Below are 21,018 nucleotides of genomic sequence, written 5' to 3' on the forward strand. Positions count from 1 at the left end.
GGTAGCGCACTGGTCACATACACCAAGGCCGGCAGTTTGAACCTGGCCAGGGCCAGCTAAAACAACAATGGAAACTGCAACAACAACAACAACAAAGATAGCTGGGCATTGTGGTGTGAGCCTGGAGTCCCAGCTACTTGGGAGGCTGAGGCAAGAGAATTGCTTAAGCCCAGAGTTGGAGGTTGCTGTGAGCTGTGATGCCACAGCACTCTACTGAGGGCGACATAGTGAGACTTGGTCTCAAAAAAAAAGTATTATCTATATAAAACAAGTATAAATTTTTGTCACTAAATCCTTTTAAAGTATAGAAGGAAAAATCTTCCCCATTTTCATTGGCCACCTCAATAAAATTTTTCTCCAGAGAAAGTTTCAACAAAGCAAAGTTTAAACTCTAAATCGGGTCACTGAAAAGGGTTTATTTAATCACGTACCATTAGGGCAATATTTGTTCTGAACCCCAGGAATTACCTCCTTCAGTGGTGCTGGCCAGAATCCAAGGGCTCACTGCAGACCAGCCTATTTCATTCATGCAGGAAACAGCGATGCTGTAATTAGCCAAGGCTTGCAGCTGCTGGATTTGATACAGATGTGGTGAGGCAGAGGTGTGAAAAATCATGACTGAGTCATTACTCAGCGGATCAACTTCCTTGACCTGAATGAGAGTAAAGATGCGACCGGCATTAGTAAGGTGGCGGGAATGTTGGACTCGGGGCACGCATGTACTCCGTGCACGTGGCCCTTCCTCTGCGCTGCGGGGAAGCTCTGCTTCCTTTCAGGTACACACAGACCTCCCCACTGGTGTCACTGTGTGTTATTCATGTTACTCGAGCAGTGACTGAGGACCTGAGGGAAGTGCCTAAAATAACCATTCTCACCGCGGCAGGTAACAGAGCAAATAATTGTAATGTTATAATGATTACAATATATATTAGACTGTAAAATAAAGTAGTCCTCTCTCAGAGGCACCTCAATTCTTTTTTTTTTTTTTTTTTGGTGGTTTTTGGCCAGGGCTGGGTTTGAACCCGCCACCTCCGGCATATGGGACCGGTGCCCTACTCCTTGAGACACAGGCACCACCCGGCACCTCAATTCTTTTTTTTTTTTTTTTTTGTAGAGACAGAGTCTCACTGTACCGCCCTCGGGTAGAGTGCCGTGGCGTCACACGGCTCACAGCAACCTCTTAACCCTTGGGCTTACGAGATTCTCTTGCCTCAGCCTCCCGAGCAGCTGGGACTACAGGCGCCCGCCACAACGCCCGGCTATTTTTTGGTTGCAGTTTGGCCGGGGCTGGGTTTGAACCCGCCACCCTCGGCATATGGGGCCGGCGCCCTACTCACTGAGCCACAGGCGCCGCCCTCAATTCTTGATTTTATTTTTCCTGTGGCTGTTTCAGAATGTGCAACAGAGACAACAGATATCACACGTGGCTGGCGAAGCCTGAAATGTTTACGATTTAGCCTTTTAAAGAAATTATTTCCAGTCTGGGTGTAATGGCTCTCGCCTATAATCCTAGCACTCTGGGAGGCCAAGGCAGGAAGATCCCTTGAGCTCAGGTGTTTGGGAGTTTGAGACCAGCCTTAGCAAGAGTGAGACCCCATCTCTACTAAAAATAGAAAAACTAGCTGGGCATCTTGGCAGGTGCCTGGAGTCCTTAGGAGGGTGAGGCAGGAGGATTGCTTAAGCCTAAGAGTTTGAGGTTGCTGTGAACTCCTTCCATATCTTGCTTTAGAAGATGGATTTCTTGATTATATTTTATTTTATTGTGTAATATGAGGAAACCTGTTCTTGCCTTGTAGCTGATTTTAGTATCCTTTTTTTTTTACCCTCTTCCATCCCAGTAGAAACTCAGCTTGAAAATCACACATAAAAAACGTAGATTTTATTACTTTTTTTTTTTTTGGTGGGGAGATAAAGGAAAAGGCCCTTTGTTCCTCACCCGGCAAACTTTTCTCTGTATCTCCTCCTCTTTCCCTCCACACACTCTACCAGTCTCTTTACTCCTCTCTGCATAGGCAAGACAGGGGCATTCCCAGCCAAAATCCAGTCCGAGGCCAAACTTCCACCTTTTCCCTTAAGAATAGCTCCTGTCTGGGGATGGAGAGTTTGAGATTTTTTTTCCACTACCTGCTTTTTCAAAATTTCTACCATATGTCGCTCTTATAAAATCAGAAGAGACAAAATGACATTGGATAAAACAGAAGCAATCAAAAGTAATTTGGGGAAAAAAAAAAATCTTCAGCCCACAAAATGTATTCCTATTAATAACTGACTTGCAATTATGGCTGTGGATATATAATGATATTATTTTAGGATATGTGTGTTTGAAGTTTAGGCCAGGGAGCCATAAATGAACACTCTGGAATTCCACATGCCCTGCTGGGTACCCTGAGGGTGGTGTGGGGGCTGAGTTTCCTCTCTGACTCAGACCCTGGCTGGGGGTGGGGACCAAAAAGGTGCCATTTGGCCTGAGGAGCCATGGAAGGAGAAACAGAGAGCCTTGTGCTTATTTTGGTGGAAGCTGTTGGCAGATACTACTTTTTGTTTTTTCGCATTAGTGTATGCACCAACTTCCTGGTGACCAAAGCTAAGAGGAGAGGAAAGCTTAACTGTCCACCCCCACCCCGTTTCCGGAGTCATGTGTAGAGCATTTCCAGGCACAGGGACACCCTCTGAGAACACGTTCCTGGAAGAAGACGGGATTTCTATTACAGTCCTTGGTGGGTCCTAGGGGAAAAGCGGCCATGTAATGGCAAGAAGTACGTGAGAAAGTTAAAAATAGAAATGGAGCATGTGGCCCAAAAATGGGTGAAGAAAGGAGCCAGTATCAGTCGCAAGGGAAGGAAGCGGGTGTGCCCTGCTGGTGCGTGGATCTGAATGTCACCCAAAGCATTCATTTGTTACCAAGTCAGAGTTTAAAATTGTAATTTTACAAAACTATACTTGGTCCCTTCGGAAGTAGGAATACACTATTCAACAGAATATAAAATATAAGTTCTAGAGCCTGTGCTGATGAACTCCATTAGGACTGTCAGAAAAAAATAAAGGACACCCAGTTAAATTGGAAACTTGGAAAAACAACAAATAAATTTTTAGTACAGGTATGTCACAAGATTACTCACGTATTTTAACCAGGTGTCTTGTATTTTTTTTTTTTCTTCTTTGCAGTTTTTGGCCGGGGCTGGGTGTGAACCCGCCACCTCCGGTATATGGGACCAGCGCCCTACTCCTTTGAGCCACAGGCACTGCCCGTGTCGTGTATTCTTATTTCATAAATAAGAGATGGGAAGGAGAATGACAAATGGAGGCCCAGCTTGCTGCGGGTTGGGGGCAAGGGCAGAAGGACCATGCCCAGCACCATGAGATCCAAGATGGGCAAGAAGGGCCTGTGGTTTGACTGTCCTAGGATGGTTCTTCACATGGGCTGTGGACACCAAAACCATGGCAAAGAGAGAGAGCAGATGAGGCCTGCATGTGGCCATCTACTGGCAGGGTGACCTGGTTTTCAGACCTTCAACCATCCTACCCACCTCACGTCTACCCTGAGGCCCATTCTCTCAAGGTGGGGGTGGTACTCTTCCTCAGAGCTTCCCCGCAGTTGAGCATCCTCATGTGGGAGGGCACCTCACGTCCTCTCAGACTCTTCAAATACTCAGCAACTGGGTAACAGTTTTAAGAAGAATTGGTCCATGTTTCAGTTATGTCCATATACATAACTGCCTAACCCAAGGTCCTGGAGGTTTCTAACAACAGTTCCACATAATATATGAAACGAAAGCTGATAGAATTGGAGGGAGAAGGGAGACATAAATAAATAATTCAAAAGTAAGAATTGAGACCTCAATTCCCCACTTTCCATAACAGATTGAAGCATTAGGCCAAAGAGCGACAAGGGAACACAAGACTGAACAAGACTGTAGCTCAGCCACATCTAACCAACACATACAGAACACTCCACCCAACAACAGCCCAGTAGAAGTTCTCATCAGTTGCACATGAAACATTCTCAAGGCCATAAAACAAGCCTCGATAAATGTTCAAAGGAATGCAGTCATGCTAAGTATATTCTCCAAACTCAGTGAAATAACTTTAGAAATCAGCAAAGGAAGAAAACCTGAGAAATTCACAATTTTATAGAAATGTAAAGACACAATTCTAGGCTCAGCGCCCGTAGCACAGTGATTGCGGGGCCAACCACATACACTGAGGCTGGAGCGTTTGAACCTGGCCCAGACCAGCTGAACAATAATGATAACTGCGATAAAAGATGGCTAGGCGTTGTAGTGGGTGCCTGTGGTTCCAGCCACTTGGGAGGCTGAGGCAGGAGAATCTCTCTAGGAATTTGAGGTTGCTGTGAGCTCAGTGACACCACAGCACTCTACTGAGGGCAACATAGTGAGACTCTGTTTCAAAAAAACAAATAAATAAAATAAAGATACAATTCTAAATAACCAAGAGGACAAAGAAGAAATCACAAGGAAAATGATTAAAAAAAAAAAAAAAAAAACAATGAGATGAACGATAAAACCTTATGGGATGCAGCTCAAACAGTACTTAGAAAGAAATGCATACTATAACAACTGCCTATGTTCTCAGTGCCCGTAGCTCAGTGGTTAGGGAGACAGCCACATATACCAAGTCAGGCGGTTCGAACCAGTCCGGCCCGCTAAACAACAATGACAACTGCAACAAAAAAAAGTAGCCGGGAGCTATGGCAGGCGTCTGTAGTCCCAGCTACTTGGGAGGCTGAGGCAAGAGAATTGCTTAAGAGTTTGAGGTTGCTATGAATTGTGACACCATGGCACTCTATTGAGGGTGACATAATAAGACTCCATCTCAAAAAATATACACACACACACACACACACACTGCCTATGTTTGCCAGGTATGGTGGCTCATGCCTGTAATCCTAGCACCCTGGGAGGCTGAAGCTGGTGGATTGCTTGAGCTCAGGAATTTGAGACCAGCCTGAGCAACAGTGAGACCCTGTCTCTACTAAAAATAGAAAAAATTTGCTGGGCATTGTGGTGGGCACCTATAGTCCCAGCTACTAGGGAGGCAGAGGCAGGACGATTGCTTGAGCCCAGCCTGAGGTTTCAGTGAGCTATGATGATGTCACTGCACTCTAGCCTCAGTGACAGAGTAAGACTCTGCCTCAAAATATATATATATGTATTATATATACACATATATAATTTAAAAAAATAAATAAATGCCTATGTTTAAAACAAAGTTTTCAAATAAAAAACATAAACTTTCACTTTAAGAAAATAGAAAAAGGCTGGGTGTAGTGGCTCATGTCTATAATCCCAGCCCTCTGGGAGGTTGAGCTGGGCAGATTGCTTGAGTTCACAAGTTTGAGACCAGACTGAGCAAGAGCCTTGTCTCTAAAAAATTGCCAGCCTTGTGGTGGGCGCCTGTAATCCCAGCTACTTGGGAGACTGAGGCAAGAGGATCACTTGAGCCCAAGAGTTTGAGGTTGCTGTGAACTATGATGTCAAGGCACTCTACCAGGGGCAAGAAAGTGAGATTTGGTATAAAATAAAAGAAAATAGAAAAAGAAGAACAAACTAAGCCAAGGCAAATGAAATGAAGATTAAAGCAAAAAGCAATAAAAATGGAAACTAGAAAAACTAGTAGAAAAAATTCATAAAACCAAAAGTTGGTTCTTTGAAAAGATCAATAAAACTGACAACCCAGGCACAGCAGCATGTGCTTATAATCCCAGCTACTTAGGAGGCTGAAGCAGGAAGATTGCTTGAACCCAGGAGTCTGAGACTATCCTGGGCAATATAGTGAGACACTGTGTCTAAATAAATAAAAATTATTTTTTAAAAATTTGACAAATCTTTAGCTGGACTGACCAGGAAATGGAAGAGAAAGACTCAAATTACTAAAATCAGGAATGAAATAGGGGATATTACCACTAACCACATGGAAATAAAAAGGAATTATAATGGAATACTATAAACTGTGTTGCCTACCAACAAATTAGACAATTTGGATGAAATGGTGAAATTCCTAAAACCAAAACTACCTTAAGAAGAAACAGAAAATCTGAATAGACTTATACCAAGTAAAAAGATTGAGCTAGTATTCAAAACACTTCCCACATAGAAAAATCTAGAATCACATGGCTTTGCTGGTAAATTCTACTGAATATTTAAAGAAGAATTAACATGAATCTTTTACAAATTCTTCCAAGAAACAGATGAAGAAATATTCCCCAACTCATTTTATAAGACCAGTATTACACTGATACCAAAACCAGAAAAAGCTGTCACAAAAAAACCTACAAACCTACCTCTTATGAATATGGACACAATTAGATAGTAGTAATGGTTGCATTGAATCTACTAAAAAACAATGAATTGTATACTTTAAATGAGTGATTATTATAGTGTGAGGAATATATTTAAAAACAAACAATTAAAAAGTAGATATCTTTGGGGAGGCATTGTAGACACAGTAAGAATTCCTAATTCTAACTAGTACTGGAGAGGTTCACAAATAAAGTTGTGCAAGAATTAAGCAAGGCTGGGTGAGGGAGGAGGCTATTTTGGGGATAATACATGTTTTTACTCTTCGGAGAAAGAACAGCTGTTAGATAAGAGTGGGAGGCATTTAGAGCAGAGAAATTAATTCCTCTGTGTAGTAAAAACATACGGTTGTCAACACAAAATTCTTTGGAAGTCGCTTCTCTAAACTGAGTTGGCATGGCTGGCCTCCATCTGGTTAACATGTTTTTAACTAATAAGACCAGACATTTAGGAAACGAGAGACAATTCCTGATACTACTGCATGATACTACTACATGCAAGGCAGAATGCATTCGTATTTTCACCAGATAATCCTTGCGTGTTCAACGATGTATTCTCACCCACAATATCCCTCCCAAGACCACAGCACCAATGGTTCTGAGCTCTGCTTTTGGCTTCAGAGCTCCCTGGGCTTGAGTTCAGGTTCTGCCACTTACAGACTGTGACAGTTCTGAGGCTGTCGTGCTGGTGTGATTTAAGTTCTGCAAAATCCCTGGGCCATTCTGAGTGCTCAGTAAACAGCAGTGTTATTGCCACTATTTCCAATTCCTGTGTAATGAACATGCAAGAGCAGAGCTTATAGTGGCTAACTCAGTGTCTTATATTACCATTTCGTACCAATTTTAGACAGTGGTTAAAAATGGGTGAAGACTCTACAAAGTCTGTAATCCCCAGGTTCAGGTTCCCTCAGGAGATGCTCACTGCTGGCAAAGGTGTTACATTCAACAGTGCAGATGACCTACCTTGTGCTGGCCCTTCTGTCCCTTACTGCCACCAGCCCAGAAGGAGCCACACTGAAGAGTGCCTGCCTTCCTAACTCCTGGTCACAGGCAGCCCTCATTTGGTGATATTATTTTTGCACCTTAAAATTAATTCTCCCTGGTCTTATGGTGTTCTCCTTTGGAAATATGTTTCTCTTCTGGTTGGGCCCTGGACCATGCATGGGAAGGAAGCGGCATCGTGGACAGAGCTTGGGCACAGAATGGTGTATGCGAAGTGGACACTGAGAAGGCAGAAGGCCAGGGGATTTTGAGCAAAGATGGAGAAATGTCCTTTGTGCCCATCCTCGGGAGGAAGAAAAATCCAAAGACCCATGGAGCACCAAACCACCACTCTCCTCTTCATCCTGGAGATTTACCTGAATGTTGCAATTCCTGAGTGGGGAGTATCCATCAAAACCCGGGACCCAGGAGATCAGAATGCTGTGGGCTGTACTGTTGTGGACGTAGACTTCAGTTGGTGGGGAGGGAATTGCTACAGAAAAGCAAAGATACGTACACACAAACGCAATTAGAGACCAGAGGAGCCGACAGCTATCAAACAAACGCATTAAGCTTGTTTTACTTTCTTGAGATTAACAAAAGGAAACGCATGTTTTTAAGAGGAGCCACACTAGCTTGAGGGTAATCGTATTAGCCTGCAGAGAAGTCTTCCACTGATGGACCAGAGAAATGGAACACGGACCCACTTTCCTGCTGATTGATGAAACAAGGAGACCTTTTAGCTGGAAAAGTACGTGGAGACTTTTGTGTTCTTCATTGTGCACATGTTTAAGACCCTACAGTGTGCAGCCACCTGGCTAGGTATGAGTGGATTGAACAGGGACGAAGAGTCACAGTCCTGCCCTCGTGGGAGAGACCCACATTAACCAACGACAGTAGCACCCTGTGCCCAGAAGAGGAGGGTGCCACATGAGCTTGTGGGGTGGGGGTGGGGGGAAATGGGCGGGGCTTTCTAGACCAAGGAAATAGGTTAAGAGTCAGTTCAAGCAAAAGAGCAAACTGCATCTGGGGTGTAGGTGTGTACAATAACAAGCACATAATGACCTTGGCTGCATGTGGGAAAATTAGGTTCTATTGCCATTAGAACCTGAAGAGGATCTGAAGGTGGGGGATCTTTCTTTGTGCTAAATTGAATTCTGAATAATTGCACTCATAATCAAAACTGATGGCTGGTATTTTTGTGCACTTACTATGTGTCAGGCATTTTATGGGCTCCTTCCTTTGATCATTACTAGACGCTATTAGAGAGCTAGTCTCACAATCCCCATTTAGAGATGAAGAAATTGAGGATCAGAGAAGTTAAAAGCTTGCCCAAGGTCACAGAAAGGTTGTAAGCAGTAAAACAGAGACCTGAATTCAGGTCTGCCTGACCCCAGAGCTTATGTCTCTCAACAGGACGTGAGAGGCCTACAGCAGCAGACAGCAAGTAGAAGGGTGTGAGCACCAGCAGGGACCAGAGCCTCATGACACCTGACCGACTATGTGGCTCTGGGAACAGTTACATGTCCTCTCTACATGGGGACAGTGACAGCACTGCTCCAGGGAGCTCTGCTCTTGAGTGTTCAGGTAGGGGTGGGAGTGGAGCAGGGAATGACAAAATGAGCAGGAGAGGAGGCAGGTGGGCTGGGACCACCCCAAGTGCGCACTGCACACCACATGATTCAGGAGTTTTGATTTTACTAGTAGACACACAGCTGGGTGAGTGGGGAAGCACCAGTGCAGTGATGGACTCACTCCCTGTCAGGGGTCTTTGCACGTGAACCCCCCAGCTGGTTCCAAAGCCAGTTGGGAAAACATTGCTGAAAATAAATGATTCACTCCAGTTTAAAGCATAATGTCTGAGAATGCCTAGAGAAGGCTTACATTAACTCAGGCTGAGTAAACCAAGAAAATGCAGCCCTTCTCTGGCCTCTTCATAAGGCTTTTATTGATTTCCAACAAAGGTGCATATATAAAATATAAAAAATGTCAAAAAATAGGGTTGAAAGAATTCCAAGTCCTCAGGAAGATTGGGGAGAGAGAGACAGAGAGAGACAGAGACACTGGGTAAACAGCAGGGTGTTGGTGACAGACTCAACAGCCAGAGGTCTTTATTTTGAAAGTGGGAGGGAGAAGCTAGTTTTATCCCTGCAGGGGAGGTAAACCAGGTTTCCTAATCTAACTACATATTAAAAGTTCAAAGAATTTAATTCCTCCTGTCTGAACGTCTCCAAGGCATAGGCCTAGTCCAGCCTGTCCAGGCACCTCTGGGTTCTATTCATCTTCTCTGGTTTTGACAAACCCCCAGGGATTGTCCTTCTGCTGAAGGTTCCCCTGGATATCCCAGGACTGAGGCAGAGCACCGAGCTGAGAAGTCAACCTATCTACCTCCCACAACTCCCCTAAGGAGACAGTATGAAGAACTACCCTAAAATATCTGCCTTACCCTATCAAAATTTGACCACACGTAAATAGTAATAATAGTTTTGAAGAAAGGAATCTTGGTTGTTTTTTTTTTTTTTTTTTGTAGAGACAGAGTCTCACTGTACCGCCCTCGGGTAGAGTGCCGTGGCGTCACACGGCTCACAGCAACCTCTTAACTCTTGGGCTTACGCAATTCTCTTGCCTCAGCCTCCCGAGCAGCTGGGACTACAGGCGCCCGCCACAACACCCGGGTATTTTTTGTTGTTGTTGTTGCAGTTTGGCTGGGGCTGGGTTTGAACCCGCCACCCTCGGCATATGGGGCCGGCGCCCTACTCACTGAGCCACAGGCGTCGCCCTTGGTTGTTTTTTTTTTAACATTACTTGAGCTTTTTTTTCTTGGTTGCTTTGGCATAAATTTAAATTTTACAATATATGAAAGCCAAAAACATAAATTTTGGAATTAGGATTTAATAAAATAAAATCTTAGCTGAGATTCCGTATGAGGCAGGAATTTACAGGAGGGCTTCTCATTTTATGCATTTTCAAATTTTAAGAAGTTTATGCTTTATGAAAACATCTAGCTCAAAGGAGTAGGCCACCAGCCCCATATACCAGAGGTAGTGGGTTCAAACCCAACCCCAGCCAAAAAAGAAAACGTCTTTACAAATTTATACCTGCTCCTGAATTTCTGAAATTCCCAGCATACCTTTTGAAAAGTGTAATGATGGGACTTGTAATGAAGGAAGTTATACACTTCCTCCAGTAATAACTTTTAGTTTGCTAATTTTCTCTTTCTAGCGAACATTTAGAAAATCCCATCCATAGCCTTCATGCAGTTGATTTGCTGAAACTAAAAAGAGTACCTTTTATAATTTTGAATCTATTTATGTATATACCCATCCCTTAATTCACTATTAAATATGATGCTCTGCTGTTTCCTTATGTTGTTTCCCTAAATAAGATGAAAAGAATATGAGTGTGATAGCTACTTCTTAATATCTAAATTAAGATCAAATAGAAAAACATAAAATTTGCTTGAATTTCTATGAGACAGTAAGAAGATTATTTAAAAAGAGATTAAGGGACAATATTTACTTGTGGGTTTTCCCTTTTCTTTTCAAATTTTAGGTTTAAACATGTTTGATCACATAGGAGGAGGATAAGGTTGATGGATTAACATTAAAACATCTCTACTTACTGGGGGACCTTCAGACACGTGCCTTTAATTCTGTTACTGTCTTTCACTGCCAAGCACACTCAGCGAGAGTGAAATCCGAGCTCAGAGGAAGCAAGAGGAAGAGAGAGATTAGGAGACAGAGGGATAGATGCGCTGGGCTCAGGAAGAGTGACTCTGACCTGTTCTTTGCTCCTCCCTCTGAGTCAGGAGCTGACCTGGGAAGGACAGGGCCCATTCCCTAGATCATGCCCCAAGCCACCCCCCACCCCCCCCACCTCCCCGTCTTCACAGTTCTTCAAGGGTCAAGGAGGACTCGTTCAGGGTGGAAGAGGGAAAAGTGAAAATTAGAGATAATATAATCATAATCCAAGCTAGCTTACTTTTCTTCTTGGATTTAGCAGAAATAACCTAGTGAATGTTTTCAAAGACTATGCGCCAGGCACTGTTGCAAGTGCTTTGACTTGTATTTGTATCATTAAGCCTCAAAAATAGATAGCTTCTGTAATTATCCCCATTTTCCAGATGGGAACACTGAAAACCAAATAGGGGAAGTAACTTGTCCAAAGTCACAAACAGTGTCAGAAGGAAAGCCAGGATTCAAACCCAGGCAGCCGGCCGCAGAGCTCACACTGTGTGTGACCCCACCGGCTCCCAGAACACTCTCAAGAACACACTGGCCTTGTCACTTACCTTTGATGTTGATTTGCACACCCTTGGACACGGTCAGCCCTTTGTCATTGTGGGCCTCACAGCTGAAGACTGCCATCTCTGTTAGACCTGGAAGGGAAAGAGACCATGAGACCAGCAGCAGAGAAGCAGGCTGCTGCTTACCGGAATCCTATGGCTGTCCCAGTGTTCGCTTATGACCTGGTTCATTCCTTCGAGTCATAAAGGCAAGTTAACTTAAGCAGGATGTTAGCTACAGAAAAACAGACATAGAAGTAAATTCTAGATACTAAGGGCAAGGCAGCTGTGGGCCCAAAAGGAATATTTATTTCACATCTGTAAAAGAATACCTGTGAATACCCTACCTCGGGAATCTTTTACATTTTTTGCTTGTATTCCTCCCAAAGAATTTTTAAAAATTATATGTAACCTCTCACACATTTTGAGGTCTGCATTATAAAATTCTTCATAATTCAAACAGTTCCAAAGAATGTCATTTGAAATACCCTGAATATCTTGGCACCAACGTTGCCCACTGAAACCACTCTTCCCAGCAGCTAGGGATTTTCCATTATGATTGCTACTGCCCTGATAATTTTCTTCTAATGGCATGCACGTGTGTGTTTGAAAGTCTTTGCTTGACCGGGTGTGGTGGCTTAAGGTTGTAATTCTAGCCCTCTGGGAGGCTGAGGTAGGTGGATTGCTTAAGCTCAGGAGTTCAAGCCCAACCTCAGAGTGAGACCCCGTCTCTACTAAAAATAGAAAAACTAGCTGCATGTAGTGGCACAGGCCTCTAGTCCCACCTACTCAGGAGCCCGAGGCAAGAGGATTGCTTGAACCCAAGAGTCTGAGGTTGCTGTGAGCTATGATGCTACAGTACTCTACTGAGGGTGACAAAAATGAGACTGTTTGCTCTAGAAGTCACAAGAACTATTAATGAAATAATCCTATAGAGAAAAAAAATCCTTCATGGAAAGTGGTGCTGAGGATCTGGCACAAAGAAGTAGGGGAGGCAGACGGATAACAAAACCCAGCACACATTGGTGACCTTACAGATATGTGTCTAGTGGGTGTTAATAGCCTCTCTTTGTACTTAAAGTAATTTGCATGTGCTAATGAAGTCTATAATTACAGAATCTAAAAGCCAAGCCATAAGGTCTACAAGGCAAGATTTTTGTCCTTAGAGTGGGAACAGGTGGATAAGATGGTTGGCACCAAAGGTTGGTTCAGACCTTAAAAATAAGACAACCTGGCTGGTCTGAGCATGGTGGTGTTTACAACTCATTGATCACAACCACTTACAGATTCCTTTGTTCCTTCTCCACTCCCACTGCTTCACTTGACTAGTCTAAAAATAATAACGATAAGGCAGCCTGTGGCTTCTTATTTTGAGACCAACAGAAAGGCCACCTGAGGCAGGAAAAGGACACAACCAATAGCAAATGACAAATCACAGTCAGATGGGATGACTCAGGGTCATGGGTAGGCAGGGGACCCTTGAACCAGCTCTCAAGGGGAGGCCCCCTGAAGAGGTGAGAGCACTAGAGCAGAACCTCCACCAGGGGTGGGGCTGCACAAGAGTCAGGAGGGCCATCCTGCAGCACGCAGCTCCCTCCACGCCTGCCTGAATCCTACAGACGCTTGGAGACGCCCAGAAGAGCTTAGCAGCTGGGACAATAGCAGTCCATGTCCTGCAGGGTATCCATGCAGAAGAGGGTGAAGCAGCAGCCTGCTGTGTTCCCCAGCAGGCACAGGCTCCCCCAGGACAGCCAGGTCAGAGCAATGGTATTACAGGACAGCTGAGCCACGATCACCTGGTTGCAGGAAGGACAACATAACTGAACAGAGTGGTCAAAAGAGGAGACAGGTTCCTGCACACAGACCACCCGCACGGCAACTGCACTGGCCCTGGGGACAGGCACCGGTGGAGGACAATATGAAGGAGGATTCGTGCCCTTCCCATCTGGGCCTGTCATGAGCCCTGTAGTGAGCCCAGGCACAGGTGCTCGAGGCCTGGGATAGTAATTGTTAACAGCCACCGTCTCTTCACAGGTTGGGGCTCAGACAGCACTGAGGAAGGCCTGGTGGCTGCCTGGTAAATGCCTAAAACTGACATTTTATTGGTGCTGCCGTCTGTGCTACCTGTCGAGCTAGAAGGTCAGAGCTGGCCGCACAGGCTTCAAAACTCTTAGGAAACAATTGAGTACAAACTACAAAATCACATTTCAATCTGGTCACAAGGGGAAGAGCCAGCTCTGTGTTAAACAGGAGTTTTATTTCATTGAGAGCCATTATCTAGTTACGGATCCCACAGGAGGACAATTTAGGCTGACTGGTCTTCAGTCCTTCACTTTTATCAGTGCTGAAAGTGAAACTCATTACCCTGGGACGGGATTTAGGTCAGGCAGGAAGTCATTCTTCCTGTGTGTTTCTTTTCAAAGTGCACATAAGGTCAGGGAAACAATGTATAGCAAATGTCCTGGCACAAGACTTGGACAGCAAGTCAGAACTGCCTTGCAGCCTCCAAACAACCTGTTACAGCAGTTCTCTGTGTGGTGGGGGGGCTGGTGTGCACAGGCCAAACAGATGCCAGCAGAGAGAAGTGTAAACTGGTTCAAACCAAAGTTAACATCCTCCAAAACTAGATGGTACCTAAGACCAAATACAGTCATCTTTACTTAATTTGTTCAGTTAGTTAAGCTTTCTTTGTTTAATAGCGCTAAAATCGTAGACTTACATATAAGTCTGGATTGACTATAGCAGCGAATGTGCACTAGGCCTATTCTCCCTCTGTGGGGAGACTATTCCACCAGACTGGAATAGACCTTGGAGTTTTATAGCCCAAGCCCTTGTGGCTTTCCGGGGGAAAAATTCTCCTCCCTCTCCACCCTCCCACCCACTCTACGCTGAAGGTCCCTGGGCACCACAGCCCACAGACTCCTGTACTTGATCTGCTTTCTCTTCCAGCGGGTTCCCCCTACAATGAATTCTCCTTTTCAACTAACTCCATTATGATGGTTCACGCCCCTCTTGCTTGGTCTTCTGCTGGGCGGAAAAACAGATTGCCTATGGCACTGGTCTGAAAGATATTTTTATGGAACATTCAGTAACAGGATGTTCCCTTGAGGGACGGACAATCGAAATTGCCGAGGAAGCAACTTCTAAGAGCACAGTCAGACTAATTCTTTGAGTTCAGGATTAAGCAATCCTGCATATAAACTAGATAAACAATCCTTTGCCTTTTCCTGAGCGGGCAGGAGACCTGGAGCTTTGAGCAGAGAACTGACATGGTCCAACTTGTGTTTATCATGATTGCTCCAGCTTCCATGTACAGAATAGACCTTAAGAAAGCAGGTCTCTTAATACTTCCATTTTTTTCCCTAATGTGTAAAAAAATACCTAACCATCACAGAATCTCTTACTATGAGATTCAAAGTAAACCTTCGGAGAACACTGTGATAATTATGAACTGATTTATATAAATTGTAGTTATACTATTATTGTAAGAATATTAACTACTATATCCAACTAAAACAAAAGCTAGCTTAGTTGTTTCCTAGATGAGGATTTAAATATGAAATAAGTGTTCAAAATAAAAACCAGTCCACCACTGTGAATAGAAAGGCATATCAAAATTGACACTGAGTAGGCAGGGTGAGGTGGCTCACACCTATAATCCTAGCGCTCTGAGAGGCCAAGATGGGAGGATCTCTTGAGGTTAGGAGTTGGAGACCAGCCAACTGAGCAAGAGTGAGTTTTTCTACTAAAAATAGAAAAAATTAGCTGGGCATTGTGCCTATAGTCCCAGCTACTCAGGGCACCGAAGCAGGAGGATCACTTGAACCCAGGAGTTAGAGGTTGCTATGAGCTAGGCTGACACCATGGCACTCTAGCCTAGGGCAACGGGGTGAAACTTTGTCTCTCACACACACACAAAGACAGTGAGTTAATAATTATTGCATATAAAAATAACACAAAAGGGATGGCGCCTGTGGCTCAAGGAGTAGGGCACCGGTCCCATATGCCAGAGGTGGTAGGTTCAAACCCAGCCCTGGCCAAAAACCACAAAAACGAAACAAAACAAAAAAAAAAAACACACACACAAAAATTGGCAGTGCTTGTAGCTCAGTGGGTAGGGCGCCGGTCACATACACCCAGGCTGACAGGTTTGAGCCCAGCCCAGGCCAGCTAAACAACAATGACAACTGAAACAACAAAAAAATAGTCAGGCATTGTGGCAGGCACCTGTAATCCCAGCTACTTGGGAGGCTGAGGCAAGAGAATCGCTGAAGCCCAAGAGTTTGAGGTTGCTGTGAGCTGTGACGCCACAGCACTCTACCCAGGGTGACAGCTTGAGACTCTGTCTCAAAAAAAAATAATGCTATAGGCTGTCCCTGTATCAAGGACATTAAAATCATTATTTCACTGAATCCTCATAAATGTTTTAAAAAGTAGACATGGTGTTACTCCTATTTTATATAAAGAAGTTGGATTACTTGCCCAGGGACACACAATACTTAAGTGGCATTAGTCTACAGGCAAAGATAGAGACCTCAACCACTAATGTGTTCCACCAGTAAGCATCATGAAGCAAAGCTCTTTGGGGTTCCACTCTTTATTTCAGGATTTGATTTACCCATGCTAAAGTGCTTCTTTAAAAAAAAAAAAAAAAACCTTTTTATTTTGAAATAATTTTAGATTCACAAGAAGTTGCAAAAATAGCAGAATTCCGGTACACCCTCTGCCCAATAAAATCTTACATAATCATAGTATAATGATCAAAATCAGGAAGTGACTTTGGTAAAATACTATTAACCAAAATGCAGACTATTATTCAGATTTTGCCAGTTTTTGTTTTGTTTTACTTTGGGGAGGGAGGAGTATATCCCTCTGTGTACAGACCTATGGCTACAGAACCGTTCCGCATCATCAGAAGCTCCTTCATGTTACTTCCTGCAGGAACACCCTATCCCCAAACGTAACCTCTAGACAGGAGTTTTGTGTTCTCCATCACTATAATTTTGTCATTTTGAGAATGTTATCTAAATGGAATCATACACGAATTAACCTTTGAGACTGGCTTTGTTCACTCAGAATAATGTGCTTCTTTGCTCATGTCTCTTAAAGAAAGCTCTTACATCATAAAGGAAAAAATTCAAACTTCTAACAAGAGGGAAGAAACATATGGCCTTCCTATTCATAAATAGGATTGCTCAAAGAGGTCCAAACAATTGGCTACTTAAACCACTTCCCTGCTTAGCATTCCCTCAGTAGAAGGGATCGGAAAAGTTTACTTCAAGGCCAATTGAAAGACAGAACGGTGTCTCCCTGAGAACACTCACTGCTTACAGCAGTGTGCGATGGGCAGCTTCGCAAAGCCCCCTCTAAGGGATCTCAGGAGAGAACGGCCTCAGCACCTGGTTCGCCAGACATCAACTATGGGGAAGGCCTTAAGTATCAAACCAAAGCTTCCTCAAAATTAAAAACAGATTTAATTAAGAATAAGTTTTATGTCGTTCTCTCATAATGTTTCAGAATTCAAATGCTTACGCCTGTAATCCTAGCACTCTGGGAGGCCAAATTGGGTAGATCCCTTGAGCTCAGGAATTGGAGACCAGCCTCAGCAAGAGTGAGACCTCATCGCTACCAAAAATAGAAAAATTACCCAGGCGTTGTGGTGGGCGCCTGTGGTCCCAGCTACTTGGGAGCCTGAGATAAGAGGATCACTTGAGCCCAAGAGTTTGATGTTGCTGTGAGCTATGACATCACAGCACTCTACCAAGGGCAACAGAGTGAGATTCTGTCTCTAAGTAAATAAATAAATAAATAAGTAATGAAATGCTTCGGAACAGTCAGTAAGTAGCTGACTTGATAGCAGATCCCATAAGCCCAGCACAAGCTGGGTCAGCACCCTGGGCTCCTATGGTCAGCACCCTGGGCTCCACACCCTTCCTTCCTGGACTTCTTTAAGCCCTTAGGGTCTGCAAAATGGATATCAAAAATCCCATTTTAGGGGCAGCGCCTGTGGCTCAACGGAGTAGGGCGCCGGCTCCGTATCCCGGAGGTGGCGGGTTCAAACCCAGCCCCGGCCAAAAACTGCAAAAAAAAAAAAAAAAAAATCCTGTTTTACTAATTTTACAGTACTAGCTAGAGACATGAATGAGAAAAGAGATGACAAAGAATTTAAATGCAAAAAATAACTTCACAAATACAAGTTACTTCATTATCACTCTGTCCCTTTGCACCAGTAAAGAGACCTAAGACTTGGGGACTGTTAGTAATTCATTCATCTGTTCATTAGTTCATTCATTCATTCACATAGTTCTTATGTGCCAGGCACTATGCTATGTATGTATACTATGTATGATTAATAATTCATACACAGTATTCTCTGGATTAGTAATTAATCTTGTTATTTGTAGGTCTGACAAGCAGATGGTTATGATTCAGTGTGACAGGAGGTACAGTGTTCAGGAAGCAGCATTATGAGTATACAGACAATGGAGCTTTTCAGAGAAAAGCCATGGATGGAGTATCAGAAGACAAACAGGGGTTTACTAGATGGACAAGGAGAAAAGGCAGCCTAGCAAGAAGTAAGTGAGCATCCCAGGCCCTGCCAGAAGCACTTTAGGGCTCACGAGCAGGTGCTTTGGAAGGTGGGGCAGGAGGAGACCCTGGGAAGGGGAAGGAGAAGTCCTGACACGTCGTAGACTTCAGGGTAAAAGTCATGCCAAGAATGATAAGCTCTGTATTTTATTTATTTTCTATTTTTTTTTAATTTTAAAATTTTTCAATTTTTTTTATTTTTTGAGACAGAGTCTCACTCTATTGTCTGAGGTAGAGTGTTGTGGCATCATCTTATCTCACAGCAACCTCAAACTCCTGGGCTCAAGTGATCTTCCTTCCTCAGATTCCCGAGTAGCTGGGGCTACAGGCGTCCACCACAACTCCAGCTAGTTTTTCTATTTTTAGTAGAGACAAGGTCTTGCTCTTGCTCAGCTCGGTCCCAAACTCCTATCTTGGCCTCCCAAAGTGCTAGGATTACAAGTGTGAACCACTGCACCCCAGGCTAAGTTCTGTATTTTAGAAGAACCTCTCTACTGGTGAGTGGAGAATGACTAGTTGCTATGTAGGGGAGAAGGGGTTGGGAAGCACAAGAAATCCAGGACCATAGTTAAGAGGTGACGGCAATGGTCCTGGTGATGAACCAGTAAAGCCTGAATTAAGGCCACAACAGTGGCAGAGGAAGAAATAAGCACAACTGATGGATACTGTACAGATCTTGGTAACTGATCATTTGAGAGGCAAGAGAGAAGATCTGGGTAAGTTTTGGTTTCTGGCTTGAATATATTACATGCCCAGGCCTTTGCTTCTCTGTGCAGTGCCAGCTACACCATCTCCCCTATCAAAAAGGTGTATAATAAATACATAGTACAGGGGCGGCGCCTGTGGCTCAGTGAGTAGGGCGCCGGCCCCGTATACTGGAGGTGGCGGGTTCAAACCCAGCCCCGGCCAAAAAAAAAAAAAAAAAGAGAGAAAGAAATTACCTACATTAATACCTGAAATGGTGAACCTAAAAAAAAAAATATATATATATATATATACACACACATAGTACAGTTGCTAAAAACACTAAGTCAGCAGCCTTGCTGTTCAATCCCTTCACAAATAAGAAAACTGCTTGAGCAATGCAGTGGACTATATATTCATTTAGAAAGTAGGTGTAGAATTTCAATTCAGTAGTTTAAATGAGTTCTCCATTTACACACACATTTGTCTCTGAACACTCCAGAAATGCTAGTGAATCTGACAAGTTATCTATAAACTGTCAGTGAGAATTTCCATTATCATTTACTCTTTGGCACATGTTGGTCCCTGGTGGAAAACAAATTCATTTTGTACACCCACATTTGGCAGTGCCTTATAAATGTTGCTGATCATTTCTACAACTACCACATACCAGGCACTAAATTAGACCTTCAAGATGTGGCCAAGCAAAGCTTCAGTTCCTGCCTTCATCCCATGGAAATAGGCTGACAGGGTAAATCAGATATTCTGACAGATGAGAGTATTTGCTGTCACAACAGCAAAATATAAAGATGTTAATGATGGTATACATAATGCAGGCATGCATTGTTGTATTCTACTAAAAAGACTAATTGACAAGGTATTTTTGGAAGATTAGAATGTATCAAAATTTAAAATATGCTCATTTTGTCCTTTAACTTTCTCTTTAGAAATCTCTCCTAAAGAAATACAGATGACCCTACTTTTAGCCACACATATAAGTAACATTGGTACGGTACAGCGATTAGCACAGAAGAACCATTGCTCTGATGACATGTGGCACCATCCATGAGTGTGTACAGTGGGAAAGTAGTGGGAAAGTAGTACTCCAGACAGCACCACTCCACGCGTTCATCAGCCAGACAAACTTACCAGAGAGGTATCCACTCTGGATGGAAAAATGAACATTTTGAGGGGTTGGGTGGGCTGGTTCATGCTATAATACTACCACTTTGGGAGGTCAAGGCAGGTAGATTGAGACCAGCCTGATGAAGAGAAAGACATCATCTCTACCAAAAATAAAAAAACTAGGTGCACATTGTGGTAGGCACCTGTAATCCCAGCTACTTGGGAGGCTGAGGCAAGAAGATTGCTTGAGTCTGAGAGTTTGAGGTTGCTGTGAGAAACGATGATGCCATGACATTCTATCCAGGATGACAGAGTAAGACTCTGTCTCAAAAGAAAAAAAGAAAGAAAGAACAAGAACAAGAAAAATGAACATTTTGGACCTTAGGTTCCAAAGGGAACCTCATTAGCCGGGTCAGGGCAAGTAAGAATTTAATGAGATGCAAATAAACAAATAAGTCTTGTTCATGTGACCAACAGGCTGTATAATCTGTTCAAATTTTTAAGGGTGATTGGAGTGGCCTACCTTACTGTCTGGGCCTGTGTGCTAAGCTTTTCAGATCATCACATAATCCCAATGCCTCCTGTAAAGAGTGGTAATGATTCGAACCCTGTTACGTCAACTCCAGCTAAACCTAGTAGCCCACCACAAGAATTTTCATTTAATACCCCTGGAAAAAATGTGAGCCCAATTATTCTTCTAAACACACAAACAAGGACATATGGTAGGGGTCTTAATCATCGACACATACATTCAAGCAGTATGCTTAATCAAGGACTTGGAGTTCCAGGCACTGGAGCAACTCAACAATTCAGAACTGGCTTTACAAATATACCCGGTAGACATGGAACTAATAATAGAATCAGAAAAACCAACCAAAGAACAAACGAAAAACCCCCCAACAAACAAAAATCAAATTGGCTTACTACAAAAAATCGTAACTATATGCAATAATACATATGTTAATTAGCTTGATTTAGCCATTTTACAGCATATACTTGTACCTAGTTCATTTCAAAACAACACATTGCACATGATAAA

General features: G+C 43.4%; 1 protein-coding gene across 1 annotated transcript in view; it reads right to left on the minus strand.

The window, feature by feature from the left end:
• MERTK (MER proto-oncogene, tyrosine kinase) overlaps window positions 1–21,018 on the minus strand; it is a 129,242-nt gene that overhangs the window by 60,728 nt on the left and 47,496 nt on the right. Inside the window, exons 5-7 of the mRNA XM_053587095.1 lie at window positions 11,589–11,675; window positions 7,675–7,790; window positions 469–652 (exon numbers count right to left, since the gene is read on the minus strand). Of these exons, the coding sequence (XP_053443070.1) occupies window positions 469–652; window positions 7,675–7,790; window positions 11,589–11,675 (387 nt within the window). The remainder of the gene's footprint in view (window positions 1–468; window positions 653–7,674; window positions 7,791–11,588; window positions 11,676–21,018) is intronic.

Source organism: Nycticebus coucang, chromosome 4 (assembly GCF_027406575.1).
Source record: "Nycticebus coucang isolate mNycCou1 chromosome 4, mNycCou1.pri, whole genome shotgun sequence".
Classification (NCBI taxonomy): domain Eukaryota; kingdom Metazoa; phylum Chordata; class Mammalia; order Primates; family Lorisidae; genus Nycticebus; species Nycticebus coucang.